At 35.0% G+C, this 20937-nt stretch overlaps 1 protein-coding gene across 1 annotated transcript in view; it reads left to right on the top strand.

Moving 5' to 3' along the window:
* DIAPH3 (diaphanous related formin 3) overlaps positions 1 to 20937 on the top strand; it is a 201764-nt gene that overhangs the window by 107743 nt on the left and 73084 nt on the right. The window contains exons 22-23 of the mRNA XM_058822083.1: positions 8108 to 8233; positions 17980 to 18143. Of these exons, the coding sequence (XP_058678066.1) occupies positions 8108 to 8233; positions 17980 to 18143 (290 nt within the window). The remainder of the gene's footprint in view (positions 1 to 8107; positions 8234 to 17979; positions 18144 to 20937) is intronic.

Raw genomic sequence — 20937 nt, 5'->3', positions numbered from 1 at the left:
ATCAATGATCATGTTTTCAAGTTCATACATTGAATTTACTACAGCGTATTCTGAGATGCATTTTGCATTTCACTTTTCCTGTGTGAAGAAGACAAAAGCTTAGGATATCTTTAACAGAGTAGGGTATCAGTGTGTTTGTTTATATTAGTTTCCCTCCCTGCAAAACTCCATTCTGTTTTTCAAAGACTCCTGCTGCACTGGAATTTTGGAAAACTGAGCAGATCACAAAAAACTGTAACTCATGGAGTTTTTATAAACCTTTTAGTACTTTTGCAAAAGTACATTTTTATGAAGCAAGTTGATTTAATATGCACCAACTTTTGTACATTAAATTTTTAATGAAATGGCTATTTTTGCTTGAGCTTAGCAGAAGGTCAGTTATAAAGAAAGTCTGTGAATCTGTTCAGTCACATCCACTGTAATGGTCTCATGTATTACTGATATGCTGATGAAGTCTAACAAGTTGACCAAGAGAGCTGGAAAATCATAGCAGATATTACAAGCCATCATTATGGGTGCTAGGAGCAGTGATAGAGGGGAAGTAATCAAAAATCTTTTCTATAGTCAGATATCTGTATTCCAGAAAAAAAAACCCCAACAATTTGTGGTAGAACAGAGCTTTGGTACTGAGGGCTTAGAGAATTTCCTCCATTCTAAGATATTGTAATTGAGGGTTTAGTAGAAATAATCCATCCTGATTTGCATTCCTGGGAGGCAATTTACACTTCCAGTAAATTTGGACAACCAATGGATCCAAATGTTATGTCTAAGGGTTACAGGCTGCTGATGGCCCAGAAGGGAGGAAGTCAGCCTTGGTTTTTCCTGGCATCCAATAGAAAGGTTCTATTCACACATATGCTGCTTTGTTCCTCAAAGTCGTTGGGTGAAGAGACAACATTGCTCTTTTCTGCTTTTCTGTCATATTAATATATTGTTCAAATTCCCCCTGAACCATAGAGGTAGCATTTTGTTCCAGTAATTGTTTTTAAATCCTCTTCTGCAGCTTTTGTTCTGCAAAGGTTAGGGCCTTATACAGGTGGCAGAATTTAATTCCCTTCATGGTTTTACTGAACTTTGTTTTCTGAAGCAATTCTTAAAAAAAATATTTTCCAATAATAAATCAATGAAGTTGGATAAGAATATTCTATTCTCCTATACCTTTGTTGCAAGCTGTTTTTTATTGAGCTGGTTTTATTACCTGTCTGCATATTCATGTCTTCAGATACAATATTTTCACATTTTTATCTGGCATAAAAGAATTATTTGCAGCTGTTCTTTAAATTATAAATCAAAATTATTGTGGTAGAAAGATGTGTAAATGCCATTTGAACAATATTAACAGAAAACTTGAAGCTGCACATATATTTTTACATAAAAATGGAACTATACTGTGCACTTGTTAGTTTTGACTTGATCATCTTCGAGTAATTGTTGAGTCTTCCACAGGTTTCTCAAAACAAGTGTCTTAAAGGATGCTTTTTTGTAGAATTCTTCCTTGGCATGACTGTCATTGTATCAGCCAGCCCATTTGTAGCATGCCTTGGATTTTTTTGGCTTATGCTTGCTCATTCTTAAAACTTCTCTTTCAAGTTATTTCTTATTCAAAATGGTGAACATTAGAACATTACAATGTTCAGCAACTCGTTTACTTTTTATACTTTCCAGAAGAAACATTCATGCTTCTTTAATTTCATTAAACATTGTCCAGTGATCATACAGTGTTAAAATGGCTTGTAAGACTTCAAGGGCAGTGTCAAGTGACTGCACCAAGTTAATGTATTTTATAAATTAGTAAATATTTACAGTATGTAAATAATTGTTGCAGGAAAAATATTTTTTAAAATCTAATTTTGAGAGGCAAACAGTAAGGGACATATGACCTGTGCAATTGAAGTTTGCTTCAGGGTATTTAAGGTATTTAATTTGTGGTTTTGGTTTCTTTCCATTGTATGCTAAAGTTTTAGTTTTTACTTCTGTAATACTAGAAGTAGATTTAATTCACTGTTACAGTACATGAATTAAAGATACCTTTTTACTTTGAAGTGTAACAAATCCTGTTTTTTAAGTGCTCTTAGATCAGCAGGAGGAACTTTCATTGCAGCTAATGAGCTTACAGATATGACAGTTCCTGAAGATTTCTATAATTAAAGCTGTCCTTTCTTTTAAACATAATTACTTCCCTGCTTTTCTGTTAGTATTTCACACAAGAAATATTTTGGTAATTCAGTACAATTTACTAATTCTTATTTTATGGTATTATGAAGTTTTATATTGCATTTATGCAGGCTGCAGTTTTACTTGATTGACTCTAATTTAGTCAGACCTTACAGGTAACAGTGTATTGAGTCTTTCATATTGTACTAACACTGTAAAGCTGCAGATTTTCCTTTCTCCAAAAGACATTAACTCGTCACAGCTTTACAAGTAACATATCCATTTTCTCTTTTTTGAAACTTCTTTTTTTTTTTAATAGACAATTAATTTCACTTCACAATTAAAAAAGCTAGAAGCCAAATTGAAAATGTGAAGTTTAAACTATATCAATGAAAAATAGGGCACCTCCACCTATAAAACTTAAAGACATTAGGGCAGCGTGAGAGAAAAATAGTAATATATATGTCGTAAGAATTCTATACATCATAAGGAAAAGTTGTTTTTCTTATTAGAGAATTTCTAAGGTGATGATAAGTTTCTCAGTACTATTAAATAATATATTTATTCTATGCATTTCTTGGGTTTTGATTTGGGTCACAAATTCACAGGCTCTTGTTTTCAGGCCATCGGGGTTATATACTCTGTAGGGAAAAAATGTGGATATCTGCTGAAATACAAAAATATTGACTGGGTTACGCAGAAATCGATTGCAAGAAGTACCTTAAAATGGTGGAAAAGGCAATTAAAAAAGCTGAATGCATTGTGCAGTTGTATGGACCTTTAAAGGTGAGAAAGCTTAATTTTAATGAGTAGGAAGGTGCTGAAGTTGCATTTAGATGTACATGTAGACTTGTGTATCTTGCTACCTCTATACCTCAGGGAGTTTGATTTTAGAGTGACAGTATTGGATAGAAGATTGATAAATGTGGCCACTTTTAAACTTTTATTTTTAACTCTACTGGACTGATATTCATTGCCATTCCATGCTAATAGTACATTTGGAATCATTATTAACCACTCTCACTGCATATTCAAAACAGTTAGTTATTAACAATCTTACCCTAAATTATCTGCAAGTATACAACACACTGCAGTCAGCTGAGCACTTTGTGGTCCCCGAGGAAGCAGGTGGTGAGGCTCAAAAATTCCTCAGCAAGGGAAGCTGCCACTGATGCAAGGGTCTTCTTTGTGCTCCCTCCTCTGAATTTAATTTCTTCTGTTATAAGATGGTTTTGTCTCTTGACAGATCATGGTCCACCACTGTACCAGATGACTGTGTGCTGTGTAACGCTGGGGGACCTTGGTCCCTGTGCTGAGGGCTGGTGCCACATCCTGTTGCTTGGCCATTTTTCCCTGCTTGCCTTAGCAGCTGCTTCTTTCTTTCAGTAGCAGCTCAGGGATGAATAGCTGACAATCAGTGAATTGTCATTCAGGTGTTTCTGTTTTCAGCTGTTTCCCATATTAAGACTTGTTGAGCTTAAACTGACCATTAAAAAAAAAGATGTGGTGTCAGAGTGGATTTCTCCCAGGAGGCTTTTGAAGTTTGTAACAAGTCCAGCAGGCCAGGGTTCTTGTGGAGGTAGTATAGGGCATAGTTGCTGTAAGATCTGAGCCTAATACTACTGGTGAACTGGGTACACAAATGCTTCCACATTGTTTACCAGTTATACTACACTGGCATGCTCGTATTTGAATTAAAAACAGGAGACTAAAATCCTGCTTAGGTGTTTTTTTCATGTGTGAAACTAACATCTACTCTGGCTACAGAAGGGGAAGTCTGAGTGCTAAAGAGCCAGTGGCATTGTCAGAGCTTTGGGAAAAAAAAAGATCTCAAAAAGAGTGTTGTATGCACCTTAGGCACACACACACAAAAAGAAAGGGGAGAGAAAAGGCAAGAAAGCCAGAAAGTGGCTGTAGAGACAAGGGAAATCATTATTTTTGGAGAAAAAAAGTATAATTTTTATATTTTCAGTGCCATGTGACAGTGAATATATCCAAGTAGATCTTTTGCTACTTTTAATGGATATTTCAGACCTTTGCTGGTGTTTACAGAAACACTCAATACTTTTCCTCTGCAATATTTCTTTGTTAGTTGCTCTAAATCCACCTGAAAATATGGGTGAGGGTTTTTTTTATGTTTTGTCATTTAAGTTTTCTTTTCAATGCCGCATTTATAATATGATGACAATTTTGGAGAATTATTCAGTAAACTCAGTCAGTCCAGTGTGATTTTCACATGGCAAAACTAATAGTACGTTTCCAGAATATTTTTAAATAATATGGTATAATTTTTTGTATCAGGCTGGAGGTCAGTTTGTCACTGTCACTCTCTTGGAATAAGGGGGCCATAATAGCACAAGGGAAGCAAAATACTGGTAGACAAGAGGATGAAAATCATGATTAGGAGATGGCAACGTCCAAGCAAATTGTCATAGAGTGTGGGCATGATGTCTGAAATACTGACTGATGCAAAAAGTAGCAAAAGGTTTGCAGCAATAAAAATGAGACAACATGCAAGTATTGCTTCACTTTGGGGAATTATTTCTGCTATTTAAGATTAAACAGATATGGTTTCAAAGCTAGATTAAATATTGTTTTCTTTTTAAGCAAGAATAATGATCTGGGGATGGGAGAGATGGGAGTGAAAATTCTTCATAGAAATTTTTCGGAAGAAAAAAATTCAGAGTACTGTATTTTCATACTGTAAATACCAGTTTCATATTCTGCATCCTGAGATAATTGAGATGAAACTAGAAGTTTAGTAAGTACATTTTTTTATCAAGTTTTGCTGTGGCTATAGTAATGTTTTTGCTACTACAGATTATTTAAGAATCCAAAAAATAATGATTTGAGCAATTTCATGTCTCTTTATCTGACTTTATCGATATGAAGATTTATAAGGGAAAGAATAATCCAACACAGAGAGAGGTTAATGAGAGTAGCATGAAATAAAAATGAATTTATTGGTAGCTTTTAATTTATTTTTTTCAATCCCATAAAATATCTGCTCACTTTAGTAAAGCACTTGATATTATGTACAATGGGAGAATATTCATTAGAATAAAATGACAAGAAACAAAATACTGTCTTAAAAGGAACATGGTTAAAAAAAAAAATTGTGATATTGCACCAATGAGCATGTCTAACGTAGGGTTAGATAGTTTGCCAGATGAGAGGAGAATCGGGTTGTCATCACTGAGTGATCCTGAGGAAGCAGAATAAAAGAAATGAAAATCAATAGCATGAAGTACAAGATCATGCATTTTGATACTGTAATAAGGGCTTTGGTCAAAAAAAAAGAGAATATTTTATTGTAAATTAATCAGATAAGGTATTCCCAGAATAACTGGAGAAATTGTAATGCAAGAATTAAAGGGCTGGTGAGTCATCACCTGGAAACACTGCAGAAATATTTGAAAACAGAAGCAGGTGAAGAGGCTTCTGGTATAATTGTGATATTAGAAAACCAGATTCAGAAGCCCTAAGAACGAAGTTGTTTTAACCATGAAAAACAGATGGTGGGAAATCTAATTATTGCTTACAAAAATAGCAGGAGCCATTTGGAAGAGGACTGTGAGAGCTTAGGGGGTATGAGCAGGTGTAAGTAGGAGATTGTTTGGGCACACATGCATTGTATTCAGCAAACAACTTTGCTTTGTGGGCTCACTGACATTCAGAACCCCAGGGTTTGACTTTGTTTCTTAACTAGCATTTGAGTTGTGTACTTCAGTTTGGTTTGGGTTTATTTCTGAATCCTTCCAGGATTAGGGGTTAAAGTTAAGGAGGGTTTTTTTTTTCATTTTCTGCCATTCTTCTCTGTCCCTTTAGATTTTATACCATGGCTTTCAGAGTCACACAAGAAAAGATTAGCAATTATTTTATATGATCTTTTTTGGAAGAGCTGGTTATATTTACAGGTTTGTTTTTTGTTTTTTTTTTAATGTTTTCACTAATTTGAAAGCTGCAAAGACAATGGTACCAAACTTAATAGCAGCATATTGTGAACTAATCTTTATTTGAGGCTATCATCAGAAATATAGTCTTAAAGGAAAATATATCTAATATACACTGCTGAAATCAAAGGCATGCTGAAATCTTAAGTTCAATAACAACCTAAGATCATGACAGAGGCAAAAAACATCTTCAGGACAAAATAGAGATATAAAGATTCTTGATCAAACATGTAAATGTTCAATGTCAAAAAACCTGAAGAACTAGAGTGAAAAACTGGCTTTGCTGGAAGCAAGAGCTTGCAAATCTCTTGTATAGAATGTGTTAATCAGCTCTAGGCACTGAGTTATTTTGCTGAGTTTCTCATCTGGATAAAAGAGTGTAGCTGTTACTCAGCTGCTACCTGCAACTGGTGTAGAGGATTTTTTTGGTGTGTTGGGCTTTTGTAAGGTTTTTAAATTGGTGTTCCTTGCCAGCACTCATAATTTTGATATTATATATTATATGTACTATGTGTGTATGTCACATTAATTTATACTGTGAACTCTCTATGCAAGATAAACGTCTTGTGAAGAGTCCAAGCAATAGTTAGATTAGGCACAAGTTGTTGTATTCTGTGTTTCTTGGCATCAATGATGTAAAATGGTGTGTGCCTAACCCTCAGATGCTTCTCATGACAGCGGAAGTATGGCTTTCTATTAAAATCAGGTTTGTTTCTGGGGCTGGTGAAGACTGAAGCATCTCTTAGTCAACATTGTCAGCTTCTAATTTTAGCTGTGCTCCCCAAGCAAAACAATTTTTTAACTACTGAAGCCAACTGACCTAACTGATGGTAATTTTGGCTTACCAATTGCTGAGTCAAAATGTGCATATGTATTTTATATTTTCTCTCACATAACTATTTGGTGGATGAAATTAGGTATCCACTACACAGTGTAGTAACATCATAGGGATACAGACTTTCTCCAAGTTCTCCAAGGAGTTTTTTTTTTTTTAAGATGAAGATGAAGGTAACTATACCTTTACAGATATTTACACTATATTATGAATGAAATAAAGCATTAAAAAGAAAAAAAAAAGGCTTTGGACTAGAATTCAGTGTGTTCTTACATCTTTACATATTGCTCCTATGAAACTTGAATAAATGCTAAGTTGCCTTCATAAATAATTGAAAATAAGTTTTAACCGATGGCAATAATATAGATCTAAGAAAAAACACGTTAATTATCCTAAGATTACTGTGGTCACCTTGATATTTCAATCAACTATTTACAGATAAAGCATTCAACTTTACATGCGTTGCTTCAAATAGCTGAAAGTTGTATCTCTCTTTTCCTGGCAAAGAACATTTACACTTTTTCTTCATCCTTCTATAAATCCCTGATGTTTCAGCTCCACTCCTTTCTTTTTCCTAAGTCCCTGTGTTTCTCTGTTGTACCATCTCAAATGCTTGGCCAGCACTTTTGCTCCAACAAATTCTGTTGTGTTTTTTACCATACATAGTGCTTTTAAACTAGGGAACTGAGGTTTAGGTTTTATGCATAGGTGTTTAATAGCCCAATTTTCTGTTTTTGAGAATCTTATTTTCTTTATGGTCGTTCATAGAAATATTTGTATTTTCTGTTTTAACAGAATGAGATGGAGAAAAGCTTTGTGGTTTCTTAGAATATCTTGATTTGGTTAATCAGAGGAGACAGACTGGCATATGTATATCTCAGGTTCCCTTAAACAGAGTGTTAATTGGAATGCAAAACCTTGGGCATAAAACCAGATGAAAATACAGCATTCAAACAGCATACATCTAGTGAGAATAAGGAGTCTGTGTAAGAGGAGAGAGCTGAACACTGTAGAGCGACCTCCTCATCTTGCTTTGTAATTTGTTCAGTATGCTTTTATTTCAGAATTAACAATGTAGCTGACTTGGGTAAGGTTTTAACTCTTACATTTTGGAAACAATGGTTTTTATTTAGTGTGTTAACAGAATGTATGTTCTGTATTTTAGTCTCAGCAGAAAACCTGGAGAAGAGCCTCAAGCATATGGAGAGGCAGCTTCAACAGCTTGAGAAGGATTTGCAGACTTTTCCAGTTCCTGAAGATAAGCACGATAAGTTTGTAGCAAAAATGTCAATATCCTTTGAGGCACTCTGCAAATCAAAAATCCCTAAGTAATTTTACTGCATTGCTTTAAATTTTAAATTTATTTGCATAACTTCTGTCTAGTTTGTACCATGTATTTTTGAAAAATATGACTTTTTTTTCCTCTCAAAAATGACATATATGAATAGTCCAATTAAAGGATTCCCCTGAAGTGGAATGAATGAGGGAAAATGCTTACTGTCAGTGTATGACTTTCTTAACTTAGTAAAGAGAAGTTAAGATAGGAATATTAAGCACTCTAGTGTTACATGGTATTTTTATGTCAGTCTCTTAGAAAAATATGTCTGTCACCCTGTGTCTCTTTGTTTTCTAGTGTATGCATTACCATTGTGAATGTTTTTGTACATGCAACCACAGAACCAGAAAATTTCTGTTATTTCAGAAATGAGATTCATAGCTCATGAAAACCGTTTTCTGGTGTTATTTTTGCCAAAATTTTTTCTCACTATTTGATCCAAATCATGCAGCCAACTTCACTGCCTGTCTTTCATAAGAATACCTTGTGACATCAAGATAATTAATTACACTTGGAAAAAACAATTCTTTTTCTTAAACCTCTCTAGCAAATGTTGGCCATATATGCTTGGCACCAAGACTAATCTGGAAGCAGAAATACGAGCAGACAGGTTGAAATTTGCTCTGCAGGCATGGTTAGGTTGTTGCCTAGCTGGAAGACTGCTTTGTTATGTACAAAGGCTGGAGGACTCAGGGCACAGTCGTCTTTATTCATCTCATCCTATCACACAAGCCTTGGCAAATGACCCCGAGGCCAGGTGGATGCACTTGCTCTTCCTGTGTGAGGGCCAGTTCTGTCTTTGTTAGGTGCACTGCAACCCAAGTGTTTGCAACTTATCTTCAGGCCTTCTGTGGCTGCTGTGGGTTATCTTAACCTTCCAGTGTCATTACTAATATTTTGTAAGGTTGGATATTTTGTTGTTGAGTTTGTTCTGTTTAATGTCGGTGGTGATGCCTTTTCATCCCAGCTCAATGTGGTTTTGGGAGATACGTTGCAGCCCACCAGCATGGTGTCTCTACACTATGAAACATCGGTTTGATCCTGAAGAAACTGACAGCATGATAGGAGAACTAGGAGATGGGTCCTGAAGGCAAGAGATAAAATTTTGCTAGGAAGTTAGAGGAAAATATATCCATGAGAGCTTTTGGAGAATATTGCTAGGACTTAAAAAGTCTGTACTTTGTTTGGAAAATTATATGTAGTCTAACAAGTTAGGAATGGGAAGCATTTGATAAAATATCTAAGCTATGAAAAAGACAGGCCCTTCTTTATCTGTTAAAATATAATAGACTATTTCAGTTGGAAAGGACCTACAACAATCATCTAATCTGAAATAGTCATGATGCAGGCTCTTCAAATATCTTCTAACTTTTTTTATTTTTTTTCTAATGACTAAATTTTGAAGGAATAGTTAGTATACAGCTTTCCTTGGATATGTAGTTGTAAAAAAAGATAAGAATTAAATTAGCAAAATTCAGTTGAGAATGAGTGAATCCTCCCAAAAATCTAAGGAGAGCAAAAGAAAAGTGGATAAATAAAGATGTAGTTTATGTACATTATATGCTGATACCAAACATCTAATATCCAAAAATAATTATGTAGGATGCCTCATTTCCCTTTGTGTTACAAACATTTTGGGCATTTATGAAACTTCTTGGCAGAAGTGAGTGGAATACTGTGATAAAAAGTTATCAGTTGTATTTAAGACAGAGTAAGCAGGTAGACCTTGTTGATAAGAAGCATAAACTTTTTCCAGGATTGAAATTCCCTCCCTATATATGAACACCATTGGAGCAGATTACTGATTGCTTAAAAAGGATGGTGATCATCTTAGGAAATGCAAAGGAGGATCTACAATTCTCTTTTTCAGGCATCTCAAAATCTCTAATTCTGCTAGAGAAGATGAGGATTATCAATGTCTGTCAAGAAGATAAGTCATAGCCATAAAGTTAAATTTGTTCTTTGCATCAGTTTTCTCTAGGGAGAATTTCAGTTCACTCTACTGTGTAATATTTTAGATGGAAGGATGATGTTAAATAAAGGAATCAGTAGAATTCTTTTTCTTAATATAAAATAAGTAGCAATAAATCCCCAGGAGTAAACAGTGGTCACAAAACACTTGAACAAAATTCAAAATTAACTCAAATATAAATTATATATTATTATTATATAAATTATATATTATATATTTATATTTTTATATATAAATTATATATTATATAGTTATATTGTTATATAAATTATATATTATATATTATTATTATTATATAAATTATATAAATAAGTCCAAACTTAATGGACTACAGACTCTTACATGAACTTAGCTAGCTGGAGGCAGAAACTTCCTCATGCAACTGAGGATTTGTAGAATAATTTGGGTTGGAAGGAATCTCAAGGATCATCTGGTTTACACCTCTCTGCTGTGGGCAGAACACCTTTCACTAGATCAGGTCAAAGCTGAAAAGAAGCCCACAAGTTTTTTAGAAGGGCTACGAGGAGGATCTTCAAGTCAGGCTTTGCTACCAAGAAAACTGATGAAGACTAAATATGAAATGGACATGTATTAACTGGAGGTAAAATGTGATGGAAGAGAGTCATTGTGTATTTTGTAAGGAGAAACCATCCTTTGCAGGTCTGTTGCAACATGCAGATAAAGATAAGAAGTCAATAGAACGTAACTGAATTTCCATTCATGTTTCAACAAGGTGTTTTCACAAAGACTTATAAGGTAAGAATTTTCTTAGGTTAAAAAGTGGTTTCATTACTTTTTTTTTAAATTAATATGTTTGAAGAAAAACTCCTTACATCAAAGCGAGATGCTGATAGATGCTGACAAAGCAACAAGTGAACTTCAGTGATTATAGACTGATAGATCTGAGGGAGAAACACTCTGTTAGAACAATTGGGAACAAATCCAGTTGAGAACAAGGAGAAAACATAAACAACAAGATACTGTAAAAACCAGCAAGACTCTTACATCATCACTTCTTCCATTACTTCATCTCAAAAAGTGTAGTATGTATCTACTGATGTGGCAGAGAATGGTGGCAATGAGCAGCAACTACCAATAGGTTATAAAGAAGGAATGTTTTAATAGAGTAATACTCTGATGATGGAAAATCAAGTTTCAAAAAAATCAAAAATCAAAAAATCAAAATCAAAAAGTTAAGAAAATACAGTAAAAATACTAGTAATTTTGTGTCCCGTGCAGAAGGAAAGAGAGGAATATATTCTTCGTGTCTTTAAATAACCATGGGTTCATCTCATGTGAAATACTGTCCAGCAGGTTAAAACACACTAACAGAAATGTTTTCATGGACAGCAGACAATTAAACTGAAAATGTGAATGAATTTCATATAAGGCCTAGATAGGTGGCTAAACAGTAGCCTAGAGGCAGCTTTAGCTCAGAAGAATGACTAACATACAGATTTCTAGAAACTGAATACTACATCACTTGAATTATCATGCTACATTTGCCAAGTTTTGTTTCCTCCTTGTTTTCCCTAATTGTTGGGTATTGACTGCTGTCAGAAACTGGCAAAATAAATATTTGGTCTTAGAATAAATCAGTACAGGTAAAACCAACTCTTAAGATCCAATTAGTCCTGAGACCATATGCTGAAGTCAATAATACACATTTTATTTAACTGTAAATGGGGGTGGGTAGGGGGAAAGGAAGGGAGATGTAAAGCAGGAGATAGTCCCCACTTGTGGATCCAATGGTGTGCTGTTAGTCTTTCTTCACCTTAGGCTTCTTGGTGATGGTATGTCCTGAGGTGGTTCAAAGCTTTTCACTATTTATATAGTTTAGCAAACAAATAAATTAATGCTCACTGGCAACACACCTCTCTTACTGTTAGTCCTGTGCTCAGTCTTTCTCTTCATTTTTGTTCAGTGGGTTGTGATCTTCCCTGCCGGAATTACCTTCTACCCAGCTGGAGCTGATTTCAGCACAGTTACTGAATTGACTTTCCTTGTGGACTAGAAATTCTATATTCTTTGTGTCCATTGTCAGTGATCTGTTCTTCACCTCCAGCTTTGTTACCTTCCCCTAGGTCTGAGATAGCGCCCCAACAACAGTATCACCTTTATCTTATCTTGAGTTCCTGTCACAGTGTTTTAATTTCTAGTCCCTCATATTTGGAGGCATATTCTTCAGTAGTCACTGTTGCCCGTCTATCCCATAACTTGGGGTGATCTTTGTTTGGCCAGTGATATTTGTGTTTGCAGTTGCTTCTTTACACAGATTTCCCAGAGGGAATTGTTGTCTGGATGCATTAACCAGGATGTGCTACCCAGATCTCACCTCTGCCAGGTTAGAAACATCCTGTCGCTCCCTTCCCTGCTTATCTCATGGTAACGTTCTTCTGTGGCCTGAAGGGTGCTTGAGACAGGCAACTGTGCTCTTTAAGTCCTTACACCAGCCATATTACTACATATTTCATTGTGTTAGACTATTCAAATACAATATTTTGAATAGTAAATATTATAAACAGAACCAGTTTACCCTCACCTGCTACCTGACCCGGTAGACAGACAGCAATTTCTAAACAGCATAATTGCCTATGGTTTCTAGTCATGTCTGTGAACACACTAATTAAACCAGCTCACTTTTAGGAAAACAGGAACTTCAATAAATTACGAAGCAGAAAAGGTTTGATGTAAAGGTTAGATAATCCTGCACAGCATGATGGAACCTGGACCTGTTTTTACTTTTATTCCTATGACAAGGAAATCTGAATGGTGATGATGTCTTGAAAAGCATGCGACTCATAAAAAGAAACCAGCAGGAAGTCTTAAAAAAGAAGGATAGTGCTTTGTAGAAAAGAATTTTTCATCCTGAGTACAATTAAGCTCCGTGGACAAGCAGGCCATTACATCCTGTCACTAAATATCACAACCCAAAGCCCCCTAATGAACTGATTAGCATTCTTGTTTCTTTAGGAAGTCAGAGACATGCACAGTTGGTTCACTCTTTCATTGACAAAGTCTGTAATTATGAATATTTCTCCTATATATTAGGTTGCGTTAATTTGTGAGCCATCGTGTGTATGCTAGCTGAAAAGAAATAGTTATTATCTCAATTCTTCTGTTGCCTTTAATTAGGAAAATCAAAGAATATTGAATTGATATCGATCTAACGTATTAAATCCATCAAGTGAAATGTTCCATAAAAAGCACAGTGAACAAAATACATTTGTACGTTCAAAATAAAAATTTAGTGGGTTTAGGAAGAGTATTTAAATTCCATATTAAAAGTTTAATTAAGTGATTTAGTCAACATGCTGTTTATCAGAATAGCTTCCATCTTCTGATTTTCCAAGCAGCAGCTGAGAAAGTTTGAGCTTACTGATAAAAGTGGTGTTGATGGTGTTCTTTTACAGAAACTTATGGAACTAATACTTGAGAGACAATCAGCTGATTGCTGCTTTTCAGCTAGGAAAAGAATCCTTTATTTTGATCAATTAGCTGTTCCTTTGCCATTTAATTTGATTTGTTGACATTGCAGAAAGGGGAGGAAGAAACAGTACTTAAATGAGTCAGAGCCTTCGCTACCAAATGAGGTAAAAGAAACCCATTTCAGCTGCAGGGAAGGGACTTGCTGCCTCCAAACTCTTGGTTACTTAATTGACCTCATAGTTTGAAGTTCCCCTGTGCAACATAAATGAATCTGTAAGATGTCCTTGCATCCTAAGGACTTTGTGGATTACAGAACCTAAACTCTTTAGATAAAAAAAGGTTGTGTGTTGCTCTTTGGTAGAAGGTTAAGATGTTAACTGTGTGGACAGGTAATGAGATAGGGCTTTGGCAACCAATGTAAACTTAATTTAAGTCTATACTTCTTTTAATATCTGGTCTGGATTTAAGGCATATATTATAGCTAGCAATGGTTTTACTTGTAATATGTGATACATACACAGTGGATGCAGCAGCTTTGTTTGATACAAATACCTGCCAATTTGTTTTAGTATTATAACCTAGAGATAAGTAGGAGTGAATCAAAGGGAAGGTATTATTTGACAAGTACTCTTCAGAAGGTACTGATTTAAAAATCGAAACATTTCTATGTTTCTTGAACTATTATTTTCAGATGCAGAATTTTTCTGTTGAACTTTGGTATATGCATATAAAAGGAATTCTCTCTGACACGTATTTTTCAGACAATTGCAATTATTTTCCCAAAATGTGAGAAATCCCTAACAGTCCTACAGCATTCACACTGTTTGCTCTTAGTAGAACATCATTTGTTGAAATGGTTTGAAGTGACCACAAAGCATTTTGCGCCAGTCTTCAAAAAGTTTGCCATGTTTTGTGGAGGCTGTTGTCATCCAGTATAGTGTCAGTCTCAGTTCCCTTTTGAAGATTCTTCTAAAATACAAGTGGTGAATACTGCCGTCTTTTAAGAAAGTGTTTAGTAGATATTAAAGTTATTCATCATCTTTTCTAGGGTAACAGCTGTTTTTACTTAGCTTGATATGCTACACTGTTGTATCTTATATACACAATGTATTAAAATACATGTAAATTTCAGACAAGCAATTCAGTGTGAAAAGACCTGCCAGAATATGCAAGACCAAACATACAGTAGTTAGAAATTTTGCCACAAATCTTGTCTCAGCCATGCAATGCTGTCCTGTTACATTAATTAGCAGAATGATCTGTAGTCCAGTGATTCCAAAAAGGCAGTCCATGAAGTAAAGCTGTTTCAGAAAAAGTTAACAAATACCAAACTATTTGATATTTTTTTTCTTCCTACCTGTGTTGCAGCTCAGCTGTACTTCTATCTTCATTCATCCAAAACCAATGAATTGTGTAGTTGATAATGTGTATATATCAACCTGTTCATGATAATTACAGTTGGGATTGCTGTATTCAGTAGTATTCCCTGTTGTTTCCAGTTTAGCTAGAGTTGGCTAACAAAAGCCGTATTTAAGGAGAAAAGGAAGAGGAGTTATTAAAAGTACCTAAATTGAAGCACAGTCTCAGTAGAATGCCAAGAGCTTAGAGGTATCCCATAATGCACCAGATGGAAAATAAAAATCTCAGGATTCATCATGTCTAGCATTGAAATATTAGATAGCAAAACATCCTGCCAGAATACTGTTATTTTGTGTTTAAAATTATGCACCAGATATTCAAGGGGAGTCAGTTTTCAACAGTAAAAAATTAACCATCTTGTATGGACTCTATTAACATAGCTGTAATTTTAGCTGTGTCTTGAAGAATATCACAGAAATTTTATCTCACTTCCTCCACTCCCCAGATTTTCTTTTCATGATATTTTTTGTAATTCACAAGATGAAGTCTACATTTGACTGATAATTTCAACACTTTTTTTGTTTTGCTTCCTACAAAATGAAAAATACTGGAGTGTTTAATATCTGGCATTTATGTAGAGAGGCAGCAAAACTAATTTATTTATTTTTCCTTTACCCTTCACTCTGTGGAAATAAACACCCTCACAATTGCAAAAAACTGTAAGTTTTCATAAGAACCGTTAATAGTTAAAGAATCACAAATAATAAGTATCCTAAATTTTAGGATCAAAATTTAACCAGATGTAGGAATTATTTTTTCTAGTTTCACTCTTTTTTGTTGTTTTGGTTTGTTTGTGTTTTTGTGAACTGGTGACATTTCTTTTGATGGTTACAGCTTGTTTTGTCATGTCTCGTTTCACATGATCCTTTTTTATTTCATCCTTGGGCAGCCTTTATAGACAAACCTCTCATCAACTTTCTTTGCTTTCCTACCAATAGCTTTTTAAGAGTCTGAATAATTTTTTAAGAATCTCAAGTGTAAAGATCAGTTTCCTGTGTGCTATGCTCATCTTGGGAGCTGAGTAGAGGAGATTCAAATTGATGTAGAAGAAAAGAGGGCTGGCAGCATCAGTTCTCTTTGATCTGTTGCCAGCCAGTCAGCACAGGCAGTCTGGAGCTGCTTACGAGCTGCATCTTGTGAAGTTACTAAAAGCATGAAAAGAAGCTTCTACTGGCAAAAGAGCCACATTGAGAAAGACTGAAATTAGGTGGTTGATGGGTGATGGAAGATGTATCTTTTAAAATTCTTGAATCTTGACTTTAGTTAGTCCTTTTTCACAAGACCGTCGTAGGGGAGGTTGTTCTACACTTACATAATCAGCTAGTAGCCATTAGTGACTAATTAGAATATTGTGAAAGTGCATTATTTCTCCCTTCCTGCACATATCTGAGATCACTATTGTGTGAATTTCTGGCCTGGATTCTAAATCACAAAAAAAACCCCAGGAACTTCGTACTTGTTATTTTTAAAGCAACCTTAACAAACCAGAAGGACACTTAATAGTGCAACTGAAATGGAATTCGGCTTCTAAACAAAACTAAAGTAAAAAAGGAGTGCATTGCAAAAAACCTGAAGAATGAAAACAGTCATCCAGCTGTAAAACATTAATATGTACTGGTCACTAGTGGAATTCCCCAGGACTTGGTATTGGGGCCAGTCCTGTTCAACGTCTTTACTGATGATCTGCTCTACAGGATTGAGCTCGCCCTCAAGCAAGTTAACTAACAACACCAAATTGGGTGGGACTGTTGATCTGCTGGAGGTGGGAAGGCTCTGCAGAGGGATCTGTGCAGCCTGGGATGATGGACTGAGGCCAGTGGTATGAGATTCATTAAGAAAAAATGCCAGCTTCTGTGCTATTCTGTTGGTCTAGATTTTCATGCACTTGAATAAAAATTCTGCACTTTATAAAGTGACCATAGTGTATTTATTCTGTAGTAGAAAGTGTGCAAACACAGTAAATTCTCTTTTGCAGTAAAGGTGGGCAATTTAGAGTAAAAATAAAATGGCTATTTCTTGTCTTTTGTAGCATTCACTGCAGAAGAAAAATAATGGAGCATAAATATTTGTTTATCTACCCTTCCATTAAAGTACACACTTCCTGAAGTTGCCCAACGTAGAGAAATGGCTATGTAGAATATTTTGTCTTTGAGCTTCTTTGGCAAGCTACATTATAGGAAGTCCTGAATGAACATAGGGTTTTTTATTTTATATGCAATATTTTGATGCTGTTTATAAATTGCTTATCTTTTGTAGTAGTTTTATTGTTTTCACCTCTAATTTAATTAAGTTGTGTTGACATTGCAAATAGCCTTAGAAAAAGCATAAATACCTAATGCGGCCTTCAGGAACAGAAATAAATGCATTGCTGTTACAATGAAGTTTTTTATCTTTCATGATTTTTACTTTTAATACTGTTTATCAATAGTTCTGTTTTTACTCTTAATTTTATTAGGGACTGTAGTATTTATTGATAAAGTATTCAGGTTAATTATTGGTATCTGTACCTAAATTCCTAGGATATTGTAATTTATATACCTAAGCATTTAGCTTCAATAAGAAGACGATACTAAATAAACTACATGGGTTCTTGAAGTTAGATTAGTTACATGAAATACATTTCATTTCATAAGAAATTATGTAGTAATTTAATAATCTTTAAATTTAAAGTGATTAGGTATTTTGATGAAAGTCCCTGAATTTATTCATAGGCTTAGTATACACAGTAAATACCAGGAAGCACATACAACGTGAAAGGAATTCTTTTGGTCCTTATTTGAGGAAATAAGAAATTGGTATGACATAGAAATCAATGTTAAATGAAAGCAGTGTTTTTGATTGGATTCACTGAGTATTCTTGAAGCCTTAACAGCAGTGTACAGCTTCCTAGTTCATGCCAAAGAAGATTTTCAGAAACTTTCACGGATGCACGAGAACATGGAAAAACTCTATCAGAATGTGATGGGGTATTTTGCCATTGACCTGAAGAAAGTTTCGGTGGAGGAGTTTTTAACGGACTTAAACAACTTCAGGATGATGTTCATGGTACAATATGTTTATTTTATATCTAATGTTTCTTAGAAGTTATATTTTGTAGCCTTATCTATATGTATGAATTTGGATAATAAGCTGATTTGTGTCACATCTGGGTTCTTATTACATAGCTTAATTTACTCACTACGCTCCTGCAGAAATATTGTACAAGCATGAGTTTCGTGACAAAATCTGGAGGAATGATCCAGCTAATGCCTATAGATCAAAAGAAAGATTGCAAGATTCACTTAGTCATTCTGCCACCTATTCCTCATTGCAGCCTAGTCATTGCAACTTAGCATTACAACACATGTATTTAGGTTGCTTGCATGTTTCCCAGTCTTGTTTGGTTTTACTTGGACAGTGTGGTTTTTTAATGATTTCAAACAGTCTGAAGATATAGGTGGAAAAAATTACTTCTTTCACAGGTATTGAGAAACAGTTTGAAATTCATATAATTCATATCCATCAGTTTTGGGGAAAGCATTTAAACTGGAACCAGTATTTAGCAACCATTTGGAACATGTAACGATTACTAAGCCTTTGCTGCTTCAGAGTTTCACAACTAAAAACCAAGATACTATTCAATTGCAATAATTGTGCTTGACAAGTTACATATGTCAGATTTTTGGGAACAGGGGCATTGATTGTGTTTTCCTAACTTGATCAGTGCCTAATATGAAGCTCAGTAGTCTGATTTCAGAATTAATAAATATTATAAAACAGGTATATTACTTTAATTTCTGATGTTTAAACCGTACCTCCAATGCAAGTGTTGTAGAATTTTAAAAGCTTAGGTTCATGTTGAGTTGAAGGCTCTAAGAAAGTGGTTGTGCTTTGCATTAATTTTCTCATATTTCTTCTTTGTGTCTTTAAAATTAGCACTGATGCTAGCCTCTACTTCACAGCAGTTTCATGAAGATAGATTAATTAACGCTTCAAAACAGTTAGGTATTATTGATGAGCATGATAGAAGAAACCTTGAGGAAAATGAATAATTCTGTCTTGCAGAGCAGTTTGAAGGCTATAAGAAAAAGATGTGTAGATAAGGCATGAAACCTCCTATCATTCAATGACACTAATCAAAATCTTGAGTAGCTGCTCAGTTTTGAGACTTTTCAGAAAAGATTTTTGAGATGCCTAGCATGAGACAAATGAGCTGATTTTCACGATTGTTTAGTATTGGGTGATGGTTATCTTAGAAAATTTAGTTCAGAAGACTTGTAAATTTGGTGCTAAAAAATTATTGGGTGATTTTGAGGCCCAAACTAAAAGATGACTCGTCACCAGTAGGTATGGGAGAGTGCAGTTCAGTCAACTTGTTGTCATGCAAAGTTGATGATTTACATGAAGTATTTTCCTACTGATATATTTTTTTTAATTCTTAATTAATGAAAATTAATTAATGAAAATTAATTTATTGAAAATATTTTAAAATCTCTGTGTTTACATCTGGAGCCCTAGACTTGTGTTTCATAGCTAACTTTGATTTGTACTTTGTATTTCAGTGTTATTTGGTAGCTGTGGCAACTATTATTTGCACTCTGTGAGCACCAAATCTAGAGTAGAGTTACTTGGCCAGATCCAAAAAAAGGGGTGAAGCATCTTGCCTTCAGAGCCTTAGCTTCCACAGCTAAATTACTGGTACACTCAGTGGAACATCTTGGGTATCAGATATCCCTGTTAACCTCTCTGTGTGCTTTCACAGCATCATGGGTGCTGCTAACAAGCTCATTCCTTTCCTGGGAAAGATAGCTTTCATGATGAAGAAATTGTCTAATGGTTAGAATTTTCCTCCAGTTGTAGGAGAGGGAGCCAACACACCTTGAGGTAACAGCTCTTCTGTCCAAGACTAGGCTCATCAGGCTAATCATAGGGTACAGAAACCCCTTGCTCCTGTTGGCACTAGGTTACTCTTCAGCAGAGACATAACTTCAAGAACCAGAAGAAGAGCAGCAAAGTCTAGGGTACAGTACAAGTGTACCCTAGACTCTGTTTTTCCTTTATATGAAGCAAATACTTAAATAAAAATTAGAAATTACCCTGGAAGTTGCAAGAGAGAACCCAAGAATGCCTCCAGTTTGGAAAATCAAGGTCTTGGCATTGCACTTGTATTTCATGTTGAAAACACATGTTGGATAGAATTTGGCCTTAGGGCATATTTGTATGAGAGTTTGAGTGTCTTATCTTGTGTTTTAGTCAAAGGAGATGCATACTTCATTAATTTAGTGGAATTTGGAAAGCTGTCTACCTGATGTCTCAAAAGAGATGTAACAACAGAAGTACCTGGTATCCTGGAGAAGCATCTAAATAGTACTCAAGACATCATCAGCCTGAAATTTCAAGCTTTAACATAGAATTTGTGGGAAATTGGTTTCTTGTTAGAGAAGGGCTGAGGGCAAGGTGTGATGCTCCAAAGCATCCAATTCGCACTGTATATAAAGGTATAAGCTATTAAGTCAGGCCCACTTGTGCCGTGTGGTTAAAAAGAATACAAATCTGCATTTGAATGACTGCAGTCTGAGGCTGAGTCCTGCTGATATTATTTCTTGGGAAAAAATAGGTGCAAAGTAGAAATTTCCTTCATCACTCTATAAGGAAAGTGTGTAATTTCTGCCAGTATTGTACTTGTCAAGTACCAGGTTCCATTTGAATTTTATCCAGTAGTTTATCCAGTAGTTTATTCTATAGAATGCTCAGTCTGAAAATCAGCAAATAATTTGTCAAAATTATTTTAATCAAAAATTTTAGCATTTTTTAGGAAGCATCTACCCTCTTCTCCCTGAATCAAGAAATTTGACAGAGG

This window comes from Ammospiza caudacuta, chromosome 2 (assembly GCF_027887145.1).
Source record: "Ammospiza caudacuta isolate bAmmCau1 chromosome 2, bAmmCau1.pri, whole genome shotgun sequence".
NCBI classification, from domain to species: Eukaryota; Metazoa; Chordata; class Aves; order Passeriformes; family Passerellidae; genus Ammospiza; species Ammospiza caudacuta.
Note: the sequence above shows the minus strand (reverse complement) of the source record. Positions and strands in the feature narration are given on the sequence as shown.